This window comes from Bactrocera latifrons, unplaced genomic scaffold (genome assembly GCF_001853355.1).
Source record: "Bactrocera latifrons isolate USDA-ARS-PBARC rearing strain unplaced genomic scaffold, ASM185335v1 scaffold_46, whole genome shotgun sequence".
Lineage (NCBI taxonomy): Eukaryota > Metazoa > Arthropoda > Insecta > Diptera > Tephritidae > Bactrocera > Bactrocera latifrons.
The window spans coordinates 847,112-871,054 of record NW_017537112.1 but is presented as its reverse complement, the minus strand read 5'-3'; the positions used below and the strand labels follow the sequence as shown (position 1 = coordinate 871,054).

At 35.1% G+C, this 23,943-nt stretch overlaps 2 protein-coding genes across 4 annotated transcripts in view; one reads left to right on the top strand and one right to left on the bottom strand.

Moving 5' to 3' along the window:
* The window catches only part of LOC108973156 (sex peptide receptor), an 89,580-nt gene that overhangs the window by 3,711 nt on the left and 61,926 nt on the right, over nt 1-23,943 (top strand). The window contains exon 2 of one of the 2 annotated variants that reach the window (XM_018940219.1): nt 11,966-11,984. The exons of the other annotated variant lie outside the window; for it this stretch is intronic. The gene's annotated coding sequence lies outside the window, so the exon portion shown is untranslated. The remainder of the gene's footprint in view (nt 1-11,965; nt 11,985-23,943) is intronic. 2 annotated transcript variants of the gene reach the window in all.
* Nucleotides 23,060-23,943, bottom strand: part of LOC108973159 — a 3,519-nt gene continuing 2,635 nt past the window's right edge. For both annotated transcript variants that reach the window (XM_018940223.1, XM_018940222.1), the window contains exon 2: nt 23,060-23,526. In XM_018940223.1, coding sequence (XP_018795768.1) covers nt 23,233-23,496 — 264 coding nt within the window. In that variant the 5' untranslated portion in view covers nt 23,497-23,526 and the 3' untranslated portion in view covers nt 23,060-23,232. The remainder of the gene's footprint in view (nt 23,527-23,943) is intronic.

The following is a 23,943-nucleotide window of genomic DNA, read 5'->3' as shown; positions in this document are numbered from 1 at the left end:
AATGAGCTTTCCAAAAAGGTATAGCATGACCCGATGCGACGAATAAAACTAGAACTACGCGCTCTCAGCGCCAACTAGCGAAAATACCGCAAGACTCTTTGACAACCTAATATTTCGTCTTCACTATCAGACCCATTAGCTTCGCTTCCTTATCCAATCCGGAGAAAGCAGAACTAACGGCGCGGTGGTTTAAGCCAATGATATCAACATCATCGACGTACGCCAGAAGACGATCACTATTATAAAAGATGGTACCTCTTCTGTTTATGTAGTTCTGCAGCTCGAATTATTTTCTCCAAAAGTAGGTTGAAGAACTCACACGATAGGGAGTTACCTTACCTGAAACCTCGTTTGGTATCGAACGGCTCGGAGAGGTCGCTTTTGATATTGTTGAAATAGTGAGTTTAAAATTGGCGTTTTGTAGATTTTTTTCGATCAAGTTTGCGCAAGCAAGCTTTGGCGTTTGATTTCGGCCACCATTTAAATTACTTGGAACTCAGGTCGAACTACGTCAATCTATCCACTGCCCACTTAAATATTTGCAAAGGTTAGTTAATTAATTTCCAGTAAATTCCATACGTGAAACCCTTGCTCACAATTCACTACCGAGAATAGACATTAAGCTTAATTCGTTTTAATGCAAGCAGTCTCTGTGTGTGTGAAGTGAGGATCGTATAAATTACCAGTTCACTTGAGATGCACTTAAGAATGCATTAAAGATAGGATAGGACTGCGAATGGCTTCATTTATGCACTGGTGCAAAATCTTTTACATATTATAATCGTTTGTTCATCCAACTTTGGTTTGTAACTCGAAGGGTAGATTGAATTTCTGCCGACATTCTTGTTGAACAATTTTCCTGAATCAAGGAGTTCTAATTTTTATATCCTGAATAGGATATATTAAGATTGCCACGAAGTCCACCCATAAAATATGTATGTAAATATGTAATTGATCAGCGAGCTGAGACGATTTAGCTATGCCCGACAGTCCGTCTAACTGTATATCAGCGAGTAGTCAGTTTTTGAGATATCAATCTAAAGTTATGCACACGTCCTTTTCTCCATAAGAAGTTGTTCATTTTTCGAGATCAGACCACTATGGTATACTTATCCACGAAAATCAAGGTTTTGTATGGAGAGCTTTTTAGTTGAAAAAATATTCTTGAATTTTGAATTTCGACCGCGCCTAAACTAATCCCTACCTTACTTATTTGATGTTATTAAGTGTTTGTTGTTTAAAACAGAAGCACTCGTTCGTAATGACAAAGAAGCGCAGAGGAATCGTCGTAAAAAATGGATGCTGAAGAACATTAGTGGCGTTTGCGGTAAGAGAACATAATGTTCAAGTGGATTAGGTGAGCAAGGACATTGAGTGATAAGAGTAGTTAAGAATGAATGTCAAGAGCAGACTGAAATGGATACAGGCATCCATTCTCAAATACTCAAATGAATAGTTCCACACGCGAACTGTTCGTTTCTTAGCGACGAATAATGACTACAAACACAATTAATTTGAATTAATGTACGGAAAAAATTAAAGATAAGCTATAGCTTCATTTTAATAAGAGAAAGTTACTATACACATCTCAGAGAGCGGTAAGAAATTGGCGGATGCGAAATTTCCGATCGATATCTCAAAAACTGATAGACAAGTTCGCATATATACTGACAGACAGATGGACATGGATTATTCGACACAATTTGTCACGCCGGTCATTAAGAGACAGCGGCTACGCTGGCTTGGTCATGCCGTCCGCTCTGGGAGTATTCGACGCAGTATCCGCCGAGCCGAAAGCAGAAGAAAAGACCTACACTCCGTTGGAAAGACTAGGTGGAGAAAGTTCTGGCTATACATAGAATCTCCAATTGGCGCCAAACAGCGAAAAGCAAGAACGACTGGCGCCCTACAATAACCGTGATAAAGAAGAAGAAGGCTTGCGTTAATTGGATCGAGCTTCGAGTTGGCCTTTTCGTTTTCTGATTATCAAATGACATCTCATGATATTTATTGAGCGTATGTTATGCCTTCAGGACGATCATTGTGAAACCACCTAGACTAAAAACCTCTCACTCAATATGCCTTCTCTGAAACACCCTGTGCAAGTGACCCTCGACCGATAGTTACGATTCTTTTTCTATCCAAGCTTTGCTGGAAAGAAGTTTTATAGTATCCTCTTTTTCTACCTCCTGACAGATTCATCGTGAAATAGGATTTTAGATCATCTAAGAGATCAAAGCATTATTTCGCTATCTTTGATGAAACTCTAAGAGGCTTTAGTGATTTCAAAGCCGCTTGGCTATCTATATATGTAAAAATACTCTTTGTTGTGAGCATACTCTTTATCAGAACAAGAAGATTTTCTTTAATTGCTGTGATATTCACTTAGAAGGCATTGTAGTGGTCTGGTAGGCGATTTTGGTGTCTAATTTTGCTGAAAACATATCACCTACCACTTGATAATCTACTTTGGTCCTACCCGTGTAGATGATTATCCTTGCGTTCGCTTAAACCTTACTCTTTTCCCACTCTTCACTGGAAGCGAAGACAATATTGCGGACCGGATTGTGTTTTGGCACCTGCTTATTTAGGAAACGAAAAGATTTTCCGCAAGTTTTACCATTTAACATTGAGCTTGCTTGAAATTCGAGCTACAAAATTGCTTGAAAATGTTGCATAAGACTTGAAAATCATTGTATTGGTATGAGAGAGATGGCAGAGGTTAATACATAATTGGTACCAATATATTAAACAATATGTTAACCAATATATTAACCTATATATTAACTAATATATTAACCTATACATTAACAAATATATTAGCATTAACCAAAGCCATAACGAAAGCATCAACTAATCTTTATGTTTTGAGTATGAAGCCAAAAAGTTAAATCTTCCGCTAGAACAGCTTGGAGCAGTGGCGGCAAAAATATGCTTGACAACAAGGCTGAGCACCCTTTAATCTTCTCAGCTGAGGCTTATAACGAGTGCTTGGAAATTTGATTTAAATGTTTGGCATTGGAGTTTTTGTCAGCCCTTGTCAACTGTGTTCAGATGGCTTACATATGTATATATTTATTCCCGACTCTATTACAAAATCTCTCTGCAACTATACAGTCTCCCATTAAGCTTTATGCATTTGAAATTATTCTTAAAATGCCAGCCAATTCGCATGTGCCTTTGATTATGTGCATTGACCTCGTGACCAACCACAACGAAAATTATATATGTGTATAAAAGAAATATGTTTTTAATCCAAATGCAGTCAAGTTTTAAATGAATTTCTTGTACAAACACAATTCTTAATAAGAACAACTGCACACACGCACACAAACTTGTTTACTGTATGCGAAATCATAGAAAATACGCTTATGTCTAGCCATTAAAGGTAATTGCCACACGAATCTATACAATTTCATTTCAGAGAATGTTTTATTTAAAGTTGACGCGGTCACACATACTTGCATATATACACAACTACATACACACCTACAGTCATATATACATATGTATATACATAAATTCAAACACAAATAAATAATTGCTTTTGTGCAGAAGCACTTCGCTTTGTATGCGACAGTTCAGACGGACCTGAGCCGTAATTCAAGTGAATAAAAGATTTCTTAACTTCTCCGAATAAATAGCGTGTGAAGATTTTAATAGAACACACACACACTTGCACTTATTTTGGTATAAGAAAATGCATTTCTTTGTTAAAACACAAATATTTAACGCGGTAAAGCCATTTAAATCTCTTATTGTCGTTTAATAGCTCGAAGGTGTGTTTTATTAGTTAGTTTGAATTATATTTTCCCAATAACGTGCAAATTCTCAAATCGCATTAAATATATGTATATATTATACATATGTATATATTATACATATGTATATATTATACATATACATATATGTTTTTTGGGTTAGGTAAGGCTGGGTTAATCTGGTAAGCCAATAAACCACGCATAGACCAGTTTTGGTCCTTTGCGATAACAGATGGAATTCAGTTCCTAGGTTCAATAGACGTAGTCATCCTTTACGATGCCTGCGGTTGATGCGATTTTAACAGACTTTTCAGCCTCTCTATCGACACCTCCTCCAATGTATCATACCGTGGGGACCGCAGATGCTTACAGCGTTTTGCCAAGGCGGGACAAGCGGACAAGAGATGCTTCACTTTTCCCTGGCGTTGTGGGCGTCTGCCGCTACCAGCCGGTGACCAGTTAGTATTCTGATAATTTTCTTGCAGTCTTATCTATCAAGTGACAATAGGAATGTTGGCTCTGGAATTGACAGCAGGTGCAGGCCCGATGCTTTCGCAATAGTAAAACCCTCAGCCTAAAATATATTGCAGTGGTCTGGCAACTTAAAAAGTTGCCCTACGCCTATAAATGTTAAGAGTATTGCGCATAGCTAACATACTTTTATGCCAGCCATATTTTCCTATGTTTACTTTGAGCCTTCTTTCTCAGTTGAAAAGTGCGGTTATGTAGTCGTTGTTTGCCCAACCGCCATTACTAACCGTGCTATGACCGAAGATTCTAAATGTAAATTCTCCTGCAGCCAGTAGTCATCTCGCTGATTTTGCTGCGCCGTTTTCAGCAAAGAGGTCTAAAGGTGACAGTTTTAGTACTGGTTCGAGAGCCGTCGTTGGAGTTAATTTTAAAGCTCTCACATTACATTCGTACGCCTGTCCACCATACTACGGTAGAGCAGAAGTCATTTAACAATAGCTGTGTATATATGTAATTAAGTTGAGCATCAAAAGTTATAGCCCTGACAGACGACAGCGCCATCCATCCATGTTGATGCGGGTTTGTAATGCACAAGACTTTTGTGCATTGAGCTGAATTTACCAAATTTGAGTAGGCAGCACTGCTCAGAAATGGCTGAGTTTTGATATTTTTTGACAGATGTCGCTTGAAGTGCATTTACACCATCAGAGGTAAGCAGTTTTGTAACAATATAATTATATGGAAGTATATTAACAAAAACATATTTTAATGTTTTTAGATCGCAGAAAATATTCTTAACTTTACGCACACCTTTTCCGCATTACAATCAATTATTGTTAAACGAATTTTTTTTGTTAAACTTATATTGATTTTCCAAAAATACCAAAATTTATATTAATAATTTATCCTAATAATAAGCTGTCTACATGCACAAGTCTACCGTCTGTCACCATAAAAATTTCAATGCGTATTAGCGTTGCTTAAGGCGCATTAATTTTGCTCGTCTGTCAGGGCTATTAGAGTAGCATCCAAAGCCGGAGTGTGGGACTTCAATCTGCTAAACCTAAACTACTCCCAACTCCGGACTCTCCCATAGAACCACCTGATTGAATCCACTATGACGCAAACTGACGGAGCCTTTTCTGCTCTATATGTCTCATTTTGTCATAATTGAGGCTGCGGCTTCGCTGACAGCTATACAGTTCTCTGTAGACTGACACATGAATATCGTCAATTTATCCACCGTCAAACTACCACCGCGTTTAGTTTTAAGTTTATCCCTTGTACTACTTAAAAGGCGAGGGCAATAAAATAATGCTTTGAAGACTCTGAACACGTCGCACAATTCGGCCTAATGTTCTGCTGAATCTGTTTAGAATCTTGTAAAGCACCCATGTCTACTTAGTTTTGAATTAGGTGGAAATTCAGATTCCCATGTTTTCATGTTCAGAATTGTTCTAACACCGCTGCCGCCATATTGTTAAGCATTTGACTCTCTCTTCTCTTTTGGTTCCTATAGACGGCTCTGATAACTTGTAAACCCTCGTATTCGTCACCCTGGATTTCAATAGTCATCATACTGGCTATTACTTCAGCAGCTTCGCTTGATATTGTTCGAAAAGCATATATAAGTCTTAGCGTTTGCATCCACTGTGCTTATTTATCTGGGATATGATTTAATGACTAGCGCCTGGATCCATATTGAAGCTGCATATAATACAAACGATCACATTACTTTTGCGAGTAACAATTGCTGGGTGCAATGCACGCAGCCTTTTTTTGCCGTCATTATTGATAAAGCGTTTAGGAGCTATTGGAAATGCTGTTATTTCTTTTACAATGCTTGCATTCTTTTGTATTTTTTGTATAGAAAATTTCGTTTAATTGATTACACAAACTTCGAATTGAACAATAAATTATTTTGTTACACGATTTTTCATTTTCATTTACATATCTATGCTATATAGTATATGCGTACGTGGGTATAAATTTCCATTATACGCCCTTTGTCTAGTTTCTAAATGAGATTTGATAAATTCTCATCAAAATATAATGGAATCTATTACGTGATTTACGTCAATAATTATGAAATGAGCGAATATTTGCACAAACGGTTTATGGACACGCATAATTATAAATATTGAACCATCGTAGCCCAAGAGTAAATTTTTGTATACCATGCTGAAGCGTCGTCGTTAATGATTTGTAGACATTGCAGTCAGCTCTTTTGGTAGCATTGACTCGCTTCGTACCCAAAACATTGACCAAAATGTTGGTTCATCGCATCTTTAACTATTTACCAGTCCCACGCTAGTTTGATCTTGAATGTAAATAACAGTAAGAGAGACATTCTTCCTCTTCTCTTCGTTTTCCCTGAACTTCTCTCCTCCTACGTCTCTTCTTCTTCTCTTTTCGCTTCTTTTTTCTCATCCTCTTCATGCAATTTGAAAGGTCAAAAGAAGGGAAAATCTTATATATTTTGTAGTACCAGAATTCTAAACACTTTAACTCTAAAAAAACACAAATCGACAACTGACAGTTTAGGTGTTCTACGATAGAGCAACCTGTACTCATTATCATATCATATATCATATTTCAAAAGCAATAAAAGCTTGGCGATCTCACTTCAAAATTTTCATAAAAAGTATGTCCGGAATAGTGTTTTAACTTCGGCAACTGTGAAGATTAGTTGTAATGTTGGCAAATTAAAATTTTGCATTAGTTTTGGGACACCCTGTTTATGTGTAATACCTTAAATATTTGTCTAAACGAACCTAATTCGACAATACATATATCGCTTAGTCAAATGTTCTCTGCAGTTTAGGATTTCTTCCAAAATTTCGAAAGCATTTAATAACCTAGGATAGAATAGTATGATGTCATTGATCCAAAACGCTTTTAGGACGAATTAGTTATCGATTTGTTTGCAATAAATATGTAAATCATGTGGGGACGACTCACCACTTCGATCCCGAAAAACTGAGGATCGGCAGGTTATGTGATGCTTGAAGTTCATGTGCAAGGTTTAGGTTCTGAAGAGAAGATTTAGGTTTGCAAGCCTTAGGTATGCGACAAAGTCAAGAAATGATCAGTGACTGTGCATCGGAATATTCTGCTTCCCGACCTATATGGTGAGATTTTTCTCTTTGTTTTGATAAATATGATGTAATCTGATTTGATATGATTTTCTTTGCATACCAAAAATATGTAGATATCAATTTCACCAGTTTTGTGAAGTCGGTGATTCAACATTTCTCCCATGATTTTTTAGAAAATATTAGGTTGTCAAAAAAGTATTTTCGCTAGTTGGCGCTGAGAGCGCGTAGTTCTAGTTTTATTCGTCGCATCGGGTCATGCTATACCTTTTTGGAAAGCTTAATTCACGCGCTAAGACGTATTTGATTGATTGTCGTTTCTTCTAAGTCGTTCGTGAGTTATAGCGTCGCAAAAATGGAGAAAAATAAAGAGAAAATACGGCATATTTTACAGTACTACTACGATAAAGGTAAAAATGCATCTCAAGCCGCCAATAAAATTTGTGCAGTTTGTGGACCCGATACAGTTTCCATTTCTACCGCACAACGATTATTTCAACGTTTTCGTTCTGGTGTAGAGTTGGTTGAAGATGCGCCACGCTCCGGAAGGCCTGTCGTAGCATCGGTCAAGAGCTGAGTCATCAAACCGTTAAAAAATAAAATAAAAAATAAATAAAAAATACCGCAAGACTTTTTTGACAACCTAATATATATRTATAAGATAACTACAGTTTGTAGCAGTTTGCTTTTTACTAGACTGGTTTGCTATTCGCCTCTTGTGCATTTTGAACCGTTATCCTGCGGCTATATTATGCGCTGAGAGAGAATTCATTTTGTTTTCCAACCGCATTTCTCCGCGCATTCCGCTTCTGGATAACCGTGCGACTTACAGGTACGTATGGTAAAGTGAAGCCAATAGATAAAAGCCAAAGATTGCGGAAGTCTAAAACTGTGGTCGCAAGTTCTATAATCATAGGAAAGGAAAAGGGAAATATTCAGTTTCGTCATAAATCAGAGCACTAGTACATTTGGAATTTGTTCTTCTAGCCCACTTTACCTTCTTCTTATAGAGCTAGCAGCAAAAGTTTCAGATTGAGCCAATGTATGGAACTTGCTTTAAAGCGATTCGTACATTATTTTCCACTAATCAACCTTCCTTCACCACTGGGTAACTGTATTTTCACACACTTTTGTTCGTATTTTTATGTATATGTACATATAAATATGCAAAGGTTTGCCTGTCAATTTAATGAGTTTGCCTAAATTGTGGGCGGGGATTTGTCGTTGGTTAACTTTGACTGGTTGTGATGACATGTTTCTGTCTATCGATGAAATGATTAATTACACCGCAGTGCAGTCATGCATCGAATATCTCATTTGTGCGAGTTCCGCTGCACGCAATGCCACTTCGGCATTTTGTAATTGTAATAACTGCAATGGGGCTTTGTTTCCCTTTGTGTAGACAATAGTAAAATAGGAAATGTGAAGAGATGAAAATCAATAGGACTTGTAAGGGAGTGTCATATTCTTTTGGAGCGAAATTTTGAGGAGATGTAACCTTATATTTTGAATAAAATGATTTATACCTTGAAGAGATATTAAGATTGCCATGAAGTTTGTTATGCACAGAAAAGTATAAAACTTTGGAGACTCTACAAAAAATTAGGTTGTCAAATATATCTCTTCCGCCTTTTTGTCTTTTGAATTTCACGGCTATGTATAAAGAGCTACAGACTATAATACTAATACTATATATCTTTCAAAGGTCTTGACATAACCTACAAAACGACGCTATGCATGATTAGTTTAGATATTGCTTTCAACAGTTATAGACGTGTCAACATGGAGTTCACTAACGCCGAAATTCGCGCTATTTTAAGGTTTTCCTTGGTTAAAGGCAATTCCGTGAGATTAATAATGTTTTGAGGTATGGTACTCTATCGCATCGAACTGTGGAGGAATGGTTTCGACGATTCAGAGCGGGTGAAAACGACACCATGGATAAGCCAGTCGGTGGAAGACCTTTGACAATGAATACCGATCAAATCATGGAAAACATCGAGTTAGACTGGCATCTCGTGACATCGCCCAGAAGATGGAAGATAGCCACCAAAGCATTTTAAACCAACTGCAGAAGACTGGATACACAAAAAAGCTTGATTTATGGGCGCCGCATGATTTGACGCAATAAAACCTTCTGGACCGATTCAACGCCTGCGATATGCTGCTGAAAAGGAACGAACGCGACCCATTTGTGAAGCGGATGGTGAGTGGCGATGAAAAATGGATTACATACGACAATATCAAGTGAAAACGGTCGTGGTTGAAGGCCGGTGAATCGTCCCAAACAGTGGCCAAGCCGGGATGGCCAAAAAAGTTTTGCTATATGTTTGGTGGGATTGAAAAGGAAAGATTGGAACAACTGCGAACAACTGGACCGCTTGAAGCAGGCGACTAGAAGCGCCAACAGGCAAGGCCAACAGGAAGGGTGTAGTGTTCCACCAAAACAACGCCAGACCACACATTTCTACATTTTGAATTATAATATTTCAATTCAATTACCAATGACAACCATACTATATTTGGAACGAAATCGTACAGCATGTATCATTGGTGTGCATGGCGTATGAGTAATATTTTGCAAAAATGCAACAAATCGTCAAATTTCTGTTTTTTTTTTTTTTTTTTTTTTTTTTTTTTTTTTTTTTTTTTTTTTTTTTTTTTTTTTTTTTTTTTTTTTTTTTTTTTGCAAGTAGCAAGTTTTAGAACGAACTTGAACTCTTTTTCTCCGATATATTTTATTATATACATAAAAATAAGCAATTCTTATATTCTCCAATAGAGCTAGCAAATAAACAAAAGCTAAATTCCTTAACCCAACATACTGCGCTTATGTTTTTTGTATTTTTGCACTCATTTCTTTTTGGCTGATACTATTGATAAGTTGACAAACTGGAAATTACTTAAATTTTTTCGCTTCCGAAAATGGAAAATTGCTAATATTTCAACGAAGAAAAGAAAATAATTATTTTTCACAGCCAATACAAACATTTGTACACATATGTATGTATGTATTATTTTCTTCCACTTCTGTAAAAAATTTCTCTTATAATCAAGTGCAAAATAGAACAGATGTGAAAAATACCGAAATTCGTGTGTTGCCTTTACTCCGCCCAAAATTAATAGCATTTTTCAGTGCTTCAAATAATATTATGAGTTTGACATTAATGTGCGTTAATGTTAATGTAATTTTTCAACCGTCAGTCTTCAGTACTGTATTTGCCCATATCTACAGGCGCTAAGCAAATTCAAACCCTAATCAAAATTTCAGTTGACAGCAGCGTGAGACAGCTAAGCGTGACAGCCAATGCTGCCCGAGCACCGTTAGAATAGAAAATTTAACTTCAGTTTATTTACAGTTTACAATTTTAGGTTATTTCCATACAAGTTCCTCTAGTTCTTTCTACAATGTACACATACGCCACGCGCACTTAGGTGGCTCCAGGATTAAATTGCTACTTCCATACAGTTGATGTGGGTAATTTTAAGTGAATTTTTACCTATTAATTTTATTTTTTTATTAAAGTAAATATGAACTTTGTTAATTCTTTTAGGTACTCATATGATGGTTTTGGATGTTGTAGGTGGCAAAAAAATAGTTAACTCATAATAACAGAGGATCTCGTAGAATACTTTTCATAGCTTTTTACCCAACCTCAATCATTTACATACATATATATATAAACTTCTGAAACCTAATCCCCATAATGGATGGTATGTTAAACGCAAATATTGAGCAAAAATTCCCATTTTTTGCCAAAGCAGCATACATTTGACTCAATTTTAGGCTACTTCGGCATTTATACCTGCACTTTCATTTCATTAAATCTTCTGCTCTGTTAATGCTTATTTCAGTTGATATTGAATTGTTGTTGTTGTTTTCATTGTACAGAGATTAGTCACTATGCTAATGGTTTCATACAAAAAGTATTCAATTTTGTTTCCTTTGTATGGACTTTGCTTCTGCTCTTACGCCTTCTCGAACGTTTTTTATGTTGCTCATACGCACTGGCAGCCAACACTGTAGTTACAATTGGTTACACATTTGTAGTATGAAGGTTAAAAGGATTGAAGTAAATCGAACTGAAATTTTGCACACGTTTTTATTTCACTGCTGCTCGATTGTCGGAATCGCCGATACTGGGCAACTAAGAAAGCTATATGTGTCAATCAAACTCGAGTTCTTGTATGGAAAACTTTTTTATTTGACACAGCATCTTCACGAAATTTGACGCAGAGTTTTGTCAAAGCTATCGCTATAATCTCCGAATAAATTGTTCAGATCCGCTCCGTGTCATACAAACTGACCGCTCAAAATCAAGATAAAGATTTTTTTAAATTTTTTTGCTATAAAAAATAAACCTTTGAAGGGAACCAAAGTGCAGCCAAAGTTTAATTTTTCTTTTGTTTTATGTGTTAAAAATTTATCACTTTTATATATTTGAAATTTGCATTTTGTTCTTGGAACCTTAAAAATATCCGTTTAAAATAGTTAATTTAAATATTTATTTGCTTAATACTTCTCTTCTAGCTAATTTTTCACTACAAAGTTAACATTTCTTATAAATACATATATGCAAAAAAAAAAACTGTTAAAACTAATCCTTAATTACTATATTATTTTTCCATCTATTACAGAAAAACTATCTACTTTGTGGTAAGTAAAGCTTTCTAGGAAAATTTTAAATACTACTTTTATGTGCTTACAATATAAATTCAAGTTATTTAAGCACTCACATACGTGTACACACACATTCACATCATTTCCATATAATCCATTAACAAATTTCCAAAAATTCTTATAAGCTTGAGGCCACTTAAAATTTTGAGTATTTAATGCAACCTCAAGCTATTTACTTCCCCATTAGATGCCTCCTTAATCAATATTTTTAATTTTCAAAGGTTTGGGTGGATATTTCCATATCGCCACCTAAAATGCAAAATAACGTAGCATCACTTCTCATAAATTTATAGGCAAAAGAAAAATGTTAAAATACAAACTACTCATATTGAAATAAAATTTGAGTTTTGGTTATAAATGTATATTATATCTGATAGCGATTTTCGATTTTTTTATTATTATTATTATTTTTTTTTTTTTNCCACCTAAAATACAAAATAACGCAACTATAATTTTGAAAAGTTTTCAGGCGAAGAAAAAACGATAAGATAGAAACCACTCCTTTTGAAACAAAACTTAATKTTTAGGTTAAAATTGGTTATACATTGGATTGGTTATTTATTGATTATATATCTGRGAGCTTAAGCTGAAAATTTTATGATACATGTATGTAATATGATGTAGTGAATCGCAGGCAATATAAAATTCAATTTATATTTTTTATACGTTGTTTTGCTTTTTAGGTGACGATATGAGCATAAATTGGATGCAAATGACTAGTACAATACATAAAGCTCACAAACATTGTGACATAAGAATAATAGTTTTCGCTAGAGAAGTCGAACTTTGTCTTTTAGTCACGAAGCATTGTGTTTGAAACACTAACCTACTTTCGGTGTTGTTTAGGAATGAAATGAAAATTAGAAAATGCTTAGCTTTAGAGGACTCATTGAATCCCATAATCCGCTTTAATTGGAACAACACACCAGCGGTAATTTTATTTATTTATTTACAAGAGTAATAATTATAAATAATTATTCCACTTAACAACTAAAGCACTGGCTGCCAAGGCCTTCGGCTACCAGCGGTAATTATTCACATTCACACAATCAAAATAAGCAAGTTCCATAAACCGAAGCATACTTTTTACTATTTATAAAACCTTAATTTGTAATAAGCCGGAGTAAAAATTGAACGGTGGGCGACGCACCGCTCTATTTTTGATGAAATCACATACATATATCTCGGGACCCGACTGATTGGGTTCGACTAAATTTAGTATGTAGCATTCTCCTCATATTCCTATGCCACAGTCTGAAAATAGGAGAAACCGGACTACATCCACGCACACTACCATTTAACACAATTTTAAATTCTATTTCATTCTCTCACTTTCAAGTTTACAAATCAAAAACTGATTAATATAATGTAATCGAATTTAGCACTAATAATTTCTCTATACCACCTTATAACTAAAAATTATCCAAATCTAACTAAAACTGTTTAAGCCTCTAGTATCCGAAAATATCGGCCAATGGGTGAGATATACTAGTGAAATACAGACAAAGAATTCTTTCCTCGTAACAGTAATTCTGTGTATCCTTTCCTTAGCTCCCATACACCTAATATAAAGTTTTTCAAATATCCGGGTGACTTTATGATATATATATATATTATATTATATATTCTGGATATATCAGTCAATATTGTAATTGTCTCAATGAAAATTACACAGCGTGCTTACTTATAATGGTATATCTTTGTGCCTAAAATAGATAAAAATTTTGCGAAAACTTGACTTAGCCCGAAGAGTATGTGAAGTAGTACTTTAATGAAACCCAGAGAATATTTTTGCAAGCTGTTGATTCATGTCTTTTTTGCGGATGTGACCGATAAAACCAATTTCTATTTAGAAGATATTATTTGTACATGACCTACAGGTGAAAAGATCAATAATCGTTATTTCTTAAAATTTTGATTGTCTTTGGACTGCCAGATCAACAAATTGATAGGTTTTTGTATTAAAAATAATCGTATGGTTGGTTTCCGATTAATTATTGCAACAAAAACGCTTTCGTTTGAGAAAATTACATTTAAAAATATATTAATAAAGGGTGATTCATTTGGAGGTTCCCTACTTTCTTAAAGAAAAAACACAGAAACTTCAAATTTAATGGAGCATCATTATTATCATTCGAAAAAACATACTGTTGCATTTCCTTTTTGAAGATTATCTCTTTCAAATGTTGGCGACTACGTCTCAGATGGTCCATCCGTTGAGTCCAATTTTCGACGACTCGTTGAAGTTCTGCATCGAAGCGAGCTTGTCCGCATAGATTTTAAACTTTACATAGTCTCTCAGGAAAAAGTGTAACTGTGTGATATCACACGATTTTGCTGCCCAATTGAATTCATTGAGTAATGCGTTGTGTGGTAAGTGCCGTCTGCTTGTCGAAGCTGGCAAAAGTTTTTCCATGATGAAATGTCTATCAATACTGAACAAAAATAACATAGCAGCATGACACGCCTCTACATGGATTCGTCTAGTATTAGACTATCGAAATATGTAAAAATGTATGTTTTGAATATTTTCAACACTAGGTGTGGCCCTTATCGTTCTCTAATTGGAGATCACTACATATTGTAGGAATTCTCTATTTTATATATTTTTTCTGATTAATAATATAGTTTCGGGAACGATCATTTTATTTGTTTCGTTCTAAACCATTAGGCTATATTTCGTATAACTAAATCAAAACAATACTCAAATCGTATCAGTAGCCTTCCTCATGAAATTTTTAATTGTATACAGTTTTAAATATCAGGTCAAAAGAATTTTCAATCCGAAAACATTTTATGTGTTTGACATTAATGTGCGTTAATGCAATTTTTCAACCTTCAGTCTACAGTAATGAATTTTACCATGTTTTCAGTCGCTAAGTAAATTCAAACAGTAATCAAAATTTCAGTTGGCAGCAGTGTGAGACAGCTAAGCGTGACAGCGAATGTTGCTTGAGCACCGTTAGAATAAAAAATGTAACTTCAGTTTATTTATAGTTTACAATTTTCAGTTATTTCCTCATAATTTCGTCGAATTCCATGTAAAATGCTCAATACTCAAATCGGTTCAGTATCACCCATGTTTAATTGTATACAATTTATTGGCAAACCAAAACTAGTTTTAATACCAAAATATTGTTTTCTCACACATATTCTAAAAGGAATAAATTATTAGTAAATTTAAGGTCTTGTTCAGCTTAAAGTTGTTTGGGTTTCTCCTACTCCTTCTGGTTTCAAATTAACCCTGTTTTCTACTAACACAAGATCTCGATCTACATGCGTATCTCAACTCCATTTTTGTTAAGTTTAAGGTAATTGTTGCAATATTTATAAAACTGCTGCAAACTAGATTTTCCATTCGAAGCTTTTTCAATTGAAACTAAATTGTAATTCATCTATTGCTTGTTTTAAAAGTTGATTTAACGCAGTGCTAATAATTCATATGCAACATGCACACATATCACATCACATACATACATATGTATWTATTACTAAAAGTAAATACATATAAATTAACATATTCAATCCACGTATATCAAAGAGTGTGATTATTTCTAGAAACAGAGTGCAACATCAACATTTCTATTGAATATCACTTCTAACAGTTTATCTTGCTTTTATTATTGTTATTATTGAATTTTTGGTTGAAACGATACCTGTTTTATGATTTCCACGAAGTTTGTTAAAGCACTCATATCACATCGTAAAATCATAAAATCAAAAATTTGTATACGTTTTTTTTTTAATTTTTGTTGGATTACTTACAAAAATGAATTTACGCAATTACAATTCTCAACGCTATGCTTTCGGTTCGTTATTACTTGTGACTTTATGAAACACTATAACTGTTTACTTTTCAACATAATTTCAAGTTAAATTATTAACATTTTACACTCCCAAATAAAATATTGGAAAGTTGAACACACGGGCTATAAATTTAGTTGTTCTTGTTTTTTGTTAACATGGGATGAGAAGACGATTTGAAATTTTTTAGCAAACAAAAAGCCCTAAAATTTCATCAACTAACTCATTTTTCAAAACCGTTAAATAATTTCAATTCAGAATTACTTTCGGTGCTTCGAATGGAGTAGAAAATACAAGAGAAAAATGTTGTTTAGTATCAATAATATTCTATTTATTATTGTGTAGTAGCGGCATAACATTTCTGATTTTAACTGCTATTAACCTCGTAAGACCTTCTTAATTGCTTTAGTACATACAATTTATCTTGAGATCTTGATATTTTGTACAAATTTCTATCGGTAGCAATCTTTTCGAGATATAGTATGTCACATAGAGAGGTATATTTTTTCGGTTCTTTGCATGAACTTCTGTAAAGATCACTTTATCTGGTCGTAAATTAAATTAGAGGGGATAATATCTTGCTTAATGGGATTATGCCACTTGTAAACTTAAATTGTATCTACATACAAGAGTTTTTCCTCACTCTCTTATGCTTGGAATCAACTTCATCAACGTAATTGTCGAGGTAAAGAAATGATTAAGAGTTGTCTGCACTTGCCACTGTCGTTACAATTTATTTGTATGCTAGTTCAATTAGTTTGATTCCAAGTATGGAAGGAAAAATGAGATTTATAATATATATAAAGAATATTGATTCCAAATGTAGGTTTATAGTTCCGAAGCCAGTGAATAGAAAATCTATGTTATTATAGTTCATTGTGCATATGTTGGATCTTTGGATCTATTACAACTAGATCTGCATGGCCACCACGGGTACGCTTGCTAAAATCCAGACGCTGAACCCAATTTTCGACAGTTTTCAAGTATAAATCGGCCGATACTGCTGAATTTCACGTTCGATATTCGTCCGAAGTTCATCAATCGTCGCTGGCTTGTTAGCACAGATTTGACATAGTCTAACAGAAAATAGTCTAATTGACGAAACCATTCAATCAGAAATGAGCCTCATCACTTAAGATGATTTTTCGATGATAATCTGGATCATTTTCAAATTGGGCTGCTCAGCCCAATTCACGAACATACGACGATTCTGGTAGTTAATCGGCTTCAGTTCTTGCGTCAATTTGATCTTGTGAAGGTGTAGGCTAAGATCTTTTCGCAAAATTCGCCACAACGACGTCACAAAGATGTCCAACGCTTGAAAGATTGTTATGGGTCTTTCTCAATTCATGCACTAGCAGTAACAATATTATCGACACTACGGGCACTTCCTAATCTCACTGGCACGGGATCTTTTTCTGTGGATTTAAATGTGGATTTAAATTTTTCAACCAAATGCTTCATTGTTGATTTGACAGAACGATTATGGCCACCATAAAGTGGACGTAGCGCTCTAAAAGTTTAGGTGACTGATTCCGAATTCGGTAGTAAAATTTATTAAATTTCGACTCGTTTTTGGGTCGTATATCTTTTCATGATGAAATGGCAAACTTTACTGAAGAGAAATGTCAAAAGAGCGTGGAAAAATATGGCGTCGTTTGCTGTTCCTATCCGTCTACAATCATAGTAAATTATCTTAATAAAAATCCGTGAGATAGGTGACAACTTCAAAGCAAAGATGCACCTGCCGTTGATGATTTTAGAAACTCAAATGCGAAACTCTTAAGAATTTTTAACCATTTGAAGTGCCAATTAGACAGAGAAACCCGGAATTGCGCATGAAGTGTTTTCGCTAAAATTTTTGCATTTGTAAGGGTTATACCTTTATTCGTTTGCTTAGTTACTTAAAGTATGTGAATCTACGTGAAGCAAATGGAAATATTTTTACCACTGTGTTTTACTCCAGAAAATAGCAGATGCCATGACACAAAAATGTTTAATTTTATAAGGTTTTATAAAAGTGGTGGTCTAGGCATTCTTAACCTATAACAAGACTGCAGATGGAAGTGAATCCCATTTTTTTATGATAGTATAGTGCAACTGTTGGACCATTTGAGTTACGATCGATTTTTTTTTTAATTTTCACAAGGAGGTCCATCTACTAACTCACCTTTCAAGAGTTGGTGAAACTTCTCAAATTTTCTGAGTTTAGGCAAGGCAAGATGGATAGTTGCCTTAAGGGTTCAGGAGGGTCTATACCTTTCAGAAAAGTTCTGACTTCATCAAAGAAAACACGAACAAGGAGAAAGGCGAGATATTTTACAGAGTTTCTTCGATAAATTCGGGTCCTCACTTCCGTTCAATTTTGACGTTTACGGTGCACGAAGCTTTAGAAGCCAACTTGCCGAAAATATCGTTAAAATTATAGAAAACATCCAGTCCGACCGTCATGTAAGCATTGTTTCAATTGCAAAAAAAAAACACAGTTTGAACCATTAAAAAAACCCTGGTTACTAAAGAAAGGATTAAGTATGGGCGCCGCATGGGTTAATGCAAGAAAAAAACTATGGATTGAATTTCTATCTGCAAACCGCAAACAAGCGATGCATTTCTGACGTAAAGGGAAAACCGGTCGAATGGCGATGAGCTGGCTCAGACTATTAATACTGACGGTTAGGAAGTTTTTCTATTTATTTGGTGGGGCCGGAAAATAATAATCTGTTGTATACTACTCCTCTACGGTCAAACTCTTAATACGGACTTGTACTGCGATTGGACCATCAGAAGTAAATAATCGTACAGTAGCGCTTAGCTTTAGTCAATACGAAAGAAATTGTGTTCCACAACATCAGGCCACACACATCGATAGTTATGCACCTCGGAGACGGATTTTTATCCATCCAAGAACTGTCAACTCGGCACCATTCCTCGAAATTACTTCAGGAATGTTTTCTGATGCTACCTTAACAACATAGTTATGCATCCTCATTTAGTCTGGATCTAATTACTATCAGTTCCTGATTATGGTTAATGATTTTTTGAGTGAAAATTCGTCTCGACAGAAGTTTATAAAAGTCGACTGTCACATTTTGTTGCCAACAGGGACGAGGGGCTTCTTTCTATGAGAGTGAAAGTGTGAATATACCTTTAATATGGCAAGAAGATATCCAAAAACGGTCTATATTTGAACTAAAACGGGTCATTCTAGCTAGGGTAAATGAAACCAACTTTATGCATAAAATAATATCTTTATTTATACTAGACTCATGTGAAAAAAAATCGCAAATTATCGTAACAACAATATCCCAACAATTTATTCACACATTGGGTGAATTCAAGCCCACTGTGAGATTGGCAACAATCAATACGCCAATTTGTCACTTCTCTTACACTCAATACGCAATATCGGCTTAAGATTTAAGATTTAAGGTGCAAATCAAAGTTGAATTGTAACGCGCCTTCATATACAAACGTATATTGCGGAAACGGAAGTAAACCCAAACGAATAAGCCAGTTTGGATTTCAATTTACACCCTTACATAAAAACTCAAGCAAAGACGTGCCTTCATCTTCACTTGACTTGACTTGACAACGTTTACCGTCAATATATTTTGATGATTGCTTCATGCACCGTTATTGCGAGGAATGTAACCCTACGATCGTCCTTAAGCTTTGAAGTTTCACTCTCTGCTTTCTGCTTTCGTTTATACATAAGTTCTATGTGTACAGATGTACTTATGTAGAATGTTTTTCCAACAATCCGCTATACTTTTCAAGCGCTTTGTTTGCAACCGCCACACGCAATCATCACCACCGTTTTGAATGACACCTTTCTCACAATTACTGTTGCCACATTTGTAAATGCATCGTTTGCCTTAAGTGCCGTTGTTATTCTTATTGTTGTTTTCATTTTTAGTAACTGTATTGCTGATTGCAAACATCAAAGCAATGCCATATGGATTAATGCCTCTTAAATTGTTGATACCTTTTGCGAAATGTTTCCACCTAACATCACTGCTTGTGATTGAAATGATTGTTAGCGTATTTTTTTATTGTTGCCTTTTGACTTTAATTGTTGGTGTAAGTGCTATTTACTTTCAAGGAATGTCAAATAACTAGCGGCGGTGTATATACATAAGTATATATACTTTTGCTAAATTTAAGACGATTTTAGTCAAAATTACTAGACATTTTTTTTAGAATGTAGTTTTGGGAGAGATGTTAATGGTTTTATCTTACGTGGGCACCTAAATGTTAGTATAAGATTTTATTAAAGAATGATCTATTTCGAGGTTCCCTACTTTTTTTTTTTTTTTAAGAAAAAACACAGAAACTTCAACTTTATTAAGATTCGAAAAAAACATTCTCCAACATTTATTTTTGAGGGTTATCTCTTTCAAATGTTGGCCGCGGCTACGTCTCGGATGATTCATCCGTTGAATCCAATTCTCGATAACTTGTTCGAAAATTTCGATTATTAATTTTTCGAATGACACGCGTGATGTTTTGATGCAATCGCAGCTACACTTCACATATCCTCTTCTTCTTGATTGGCGTAGTCACCGCTTACACGTTTATAGCCGAGTTGACAACCGCGCGCTAGTCGTTCCTTCTTTTCGCTACGTGGCGCCAATTAGATATTCCAAGTGAAGCCAGGTCCTTCTACACTTGGTTCTTCCAACGGAGTGGAGGTCTTCCTCTTCCTCTGCTTCCTCCGGCTGGTACTGCGTCGAATACTCTCAGAGCTGAAGTGTTTTCGTCTATCCGGACAACATGACCTAGACAGCGTAGCCGCTATCTTTTAATTCGCTGAACTATGTCAATGTCGTCTTATATCTCACACAGCTCATCGTTTCATTGAATGCTATATTCGCCGTGGCCAACGCGCAAAGGACCATAAATCTCTCGCAGAACTTTTCTCTCGAAAGACTCATCCGTTATTGACATCGTCCAAGCCTCTGCACCATATAGCAGGACGGGAATTATGAGTGACTTACAGAGTTTGGTTTTTGTTTGTCGAGAGAGGACTTTGCTTCTCAATTGCCTACTCAGTCCGAAGTAGCACCTGTTGGCAAGAGTTATCCTGCGTTGGATTTCTAGGCTATGACTGTCAACAGTGACGTGAGTGCCAAGTCGCGAGTGCGACGACTGTTTGTTTGATGACAGGAGATATTTCGTCTTGCCCTCACATATCTTCACAGGAAAAAGTTTAACGGTGTGATATCACACGATCTTGGCGGCCAGCGATTCAGCCAACACTTGAAATTATCTACTCACAGAAGTGTTCTCTCAATAAATCCATCCATTGATCGGATTTGTGGGAAGTGGCGCCGTTTTATTGAAACTAAATGTCGCCGAGATCATGAGCTTCAATATCAGGCAACAAATAGCCAGTTTTTATAGTTTTCACTTATTTTTGGACCGCCCTTCACTAAATTGTTGGACGATTTCGACGTCATATTCATAAATCTTCTTCACTGGTAATATTTTCAGTTTTTTGGTACATGCATACATAAGCTTCACATCCACAACATTAACCAAATTATGTTTTGTCAATACATTTGAAATGTTAAGTAAGTTCAAGTACTGTTTCGTTAACTTTTTCGATATTCTGACATATGCAGATTACTTTTTAGACGAACATTAAAAAGGTTGTACCAATAGAGGGAAACAAATTGATCGATTTGTTTCGCGCTGTTTAAATGAGCCAGTCCGGATCAAACTTAATCTAAATCTAAGTACGGTCTTTATTTCAATATTATTTTTGTTGCAGTGGTGTCAATTGACAGTCTTTTACTTTCAAGTTGACCTGACTGACGTGGGAAGCATTTCAGCTGTTTCTCAACTAGGAGTATCCCATTTCTATTATCACATTATAAACTACTGATAAAAAAAAACATTTGTTCAATAATATTACTTTAATATAAATAAAAGTAACATCAAGCTACGTCATCATTACACTCGTTGTGGTATCGCTGATAACGGCACCTTTGCCCCTTGGATCTATCCGTTGACATCTTGCATTCAAGAACTGGACTAATAAACCGTGGGTGTACTTAGCGGAGTGATTCGATGACCCTTTCCTATGCAACTGCAAGATCCTTTTGACTTAGAGTAGAGCGAAGGGAGATCCACCGAACTTGATCTTAGAAAGGATCATCTTGCCGCTTTAGTAGTGGTTCTTACTGCCATTTGTCCAATAGACAATCAAATAATATTAAAAATCTTATCGGACGCATGTTATCAAAGTTGCTTGAAGGAACTTGAGTTAGAAAAATGCAAGCATTCCTTCTCTACTATCAAGAGTTTACAAGACTGAGATTGAAATATCTGGACAGTCTTACCTTCGAATCAAGAGAAATAATTGAAACTGAAATTAATTATCTAAACATATATGTGATAAACTCAAAGCGTTTTATCGATTTGTGAAGGTTTATGATCTATTATAAGTGCCACAACGGATCGGCGTTCTAAGCTGTCCATGGGGGATCTATCATAACCTAACCTATATGCTTCTCACTTATTATTATTTTAATTGATAATGATAATCTTATCATTTTAATTGATGTTGATCAAAAGGGGACAACACTATACAGAAGCCACATCAAAGATAACATATACCACAGATACCTTGCTCTTCTCTGAATCAGTTAAATGTAGTAGTCTTAAATTTGAAAATACGTGCTTAAAATTGTTCTTCACATTTCCACAAAGAAAACTGAAAAATGTTCTAATATGCTCTACATATCTTCAATTACTACCATTTCCTTAAGTCCACAAGGAAAACATAAAAAACATCTTAAGTAACAAGCAAATGACTTCCTTATCATAGCTTAGTCACAAATTATCCATGATGCCGCAATTCTCAATAGGATTTCAAAAATCAGCAGAATCTACGAATGTCGAGATAAAGAATAAAAGAACATAAAAACTCAAAAAAGAAAAAAAACAGCAAACAAGTGAAAATAAAATAAAGTAAAAGCAAAAGCCAAAGAAACAAGAAGCCACAAAGTGTTGATGTTGCTGTAGCTATTATTGACGCTTAAGAGGTTTTATTTCAGCGCTTTGAGACTGCAAAGGGTATATTTTGCTGTACAAAAACGCCTTCGAGAAAAAATTGTATGGCATCAATTCACTTTAAATAAAACAAACAACACGAACAAACGGCAACCTTTTGTTTGTTGGAAATTTTAAAAATAAAAAACACTTTTGTGATTAACATAATAAACTTTATTTTTGAATTGTTCATTATTTTTGTTGTATTCTCGGCTGTTGTTGCTTGCCTCACTCCTCTCAACTGATGCTTCACCTTTTGCTGTCGCTATTTTAGTAAAATATTTTTTTATAATTTGTTGTTGTTGCCATTTACTTTCACACCTTTGCCATCCGCAACAAATTGAATTGCAACAACTTTGCGCATTTACTTGAGATGCAGCGCCGAATAGGCTGGCAAGTGATAGGAAGGCAGAATCGAATGCGAAATGGCGTGTGAAGTGTAAATTGGTGCATGTTGCGTAATAATTGGCGCATGCACAATGGGTGCATGCAACAGTGGTGCCGATTGGAGGACAGTTGGTGCCACCAGATGGGTTGTTGAATGAGTCAGCAATGGTGCATGATAGCCCAGACCCAAGGCAAGACCACGCTTCTCCTTTACCGAAGCTTCCTCAGCTGGTGCAGCCATGGTCACGCTGGCGACGAAGAGTACGATGAGCTGCGCGGATGAGAAAGAGAATATAAGTGGTTTTTGTTTTAGATCAATTTTTTTTAAGTTTTTTATAATTTCTAAAAAATCTTTGAGCTTAATAAAGATCAAGTGTACAAATAATGATCAAAAAAAAAAAAAAAACAGTTGCATGAGCGATCAAATTAATTGCTTTTGTAATACCGAAAATTCAAATTAAAAATTGTTTTAAAATTATTTAACAAAAATATCAAATTTAATTAAAAATCAATTTTTAACCGCTAAAAGGGGATTAATTTGTAGATTTTTTAAATTTGGATACTAAGTCAAACAGTAATAACAAATGAAAAAAATGTTAAATTTCTAGCGAAAGGATATTGAAAAACATTCCCGTTAAATTCTCTTGATTAATAAAAGCACTAAAATTTAATTTAATTAATTTATTAA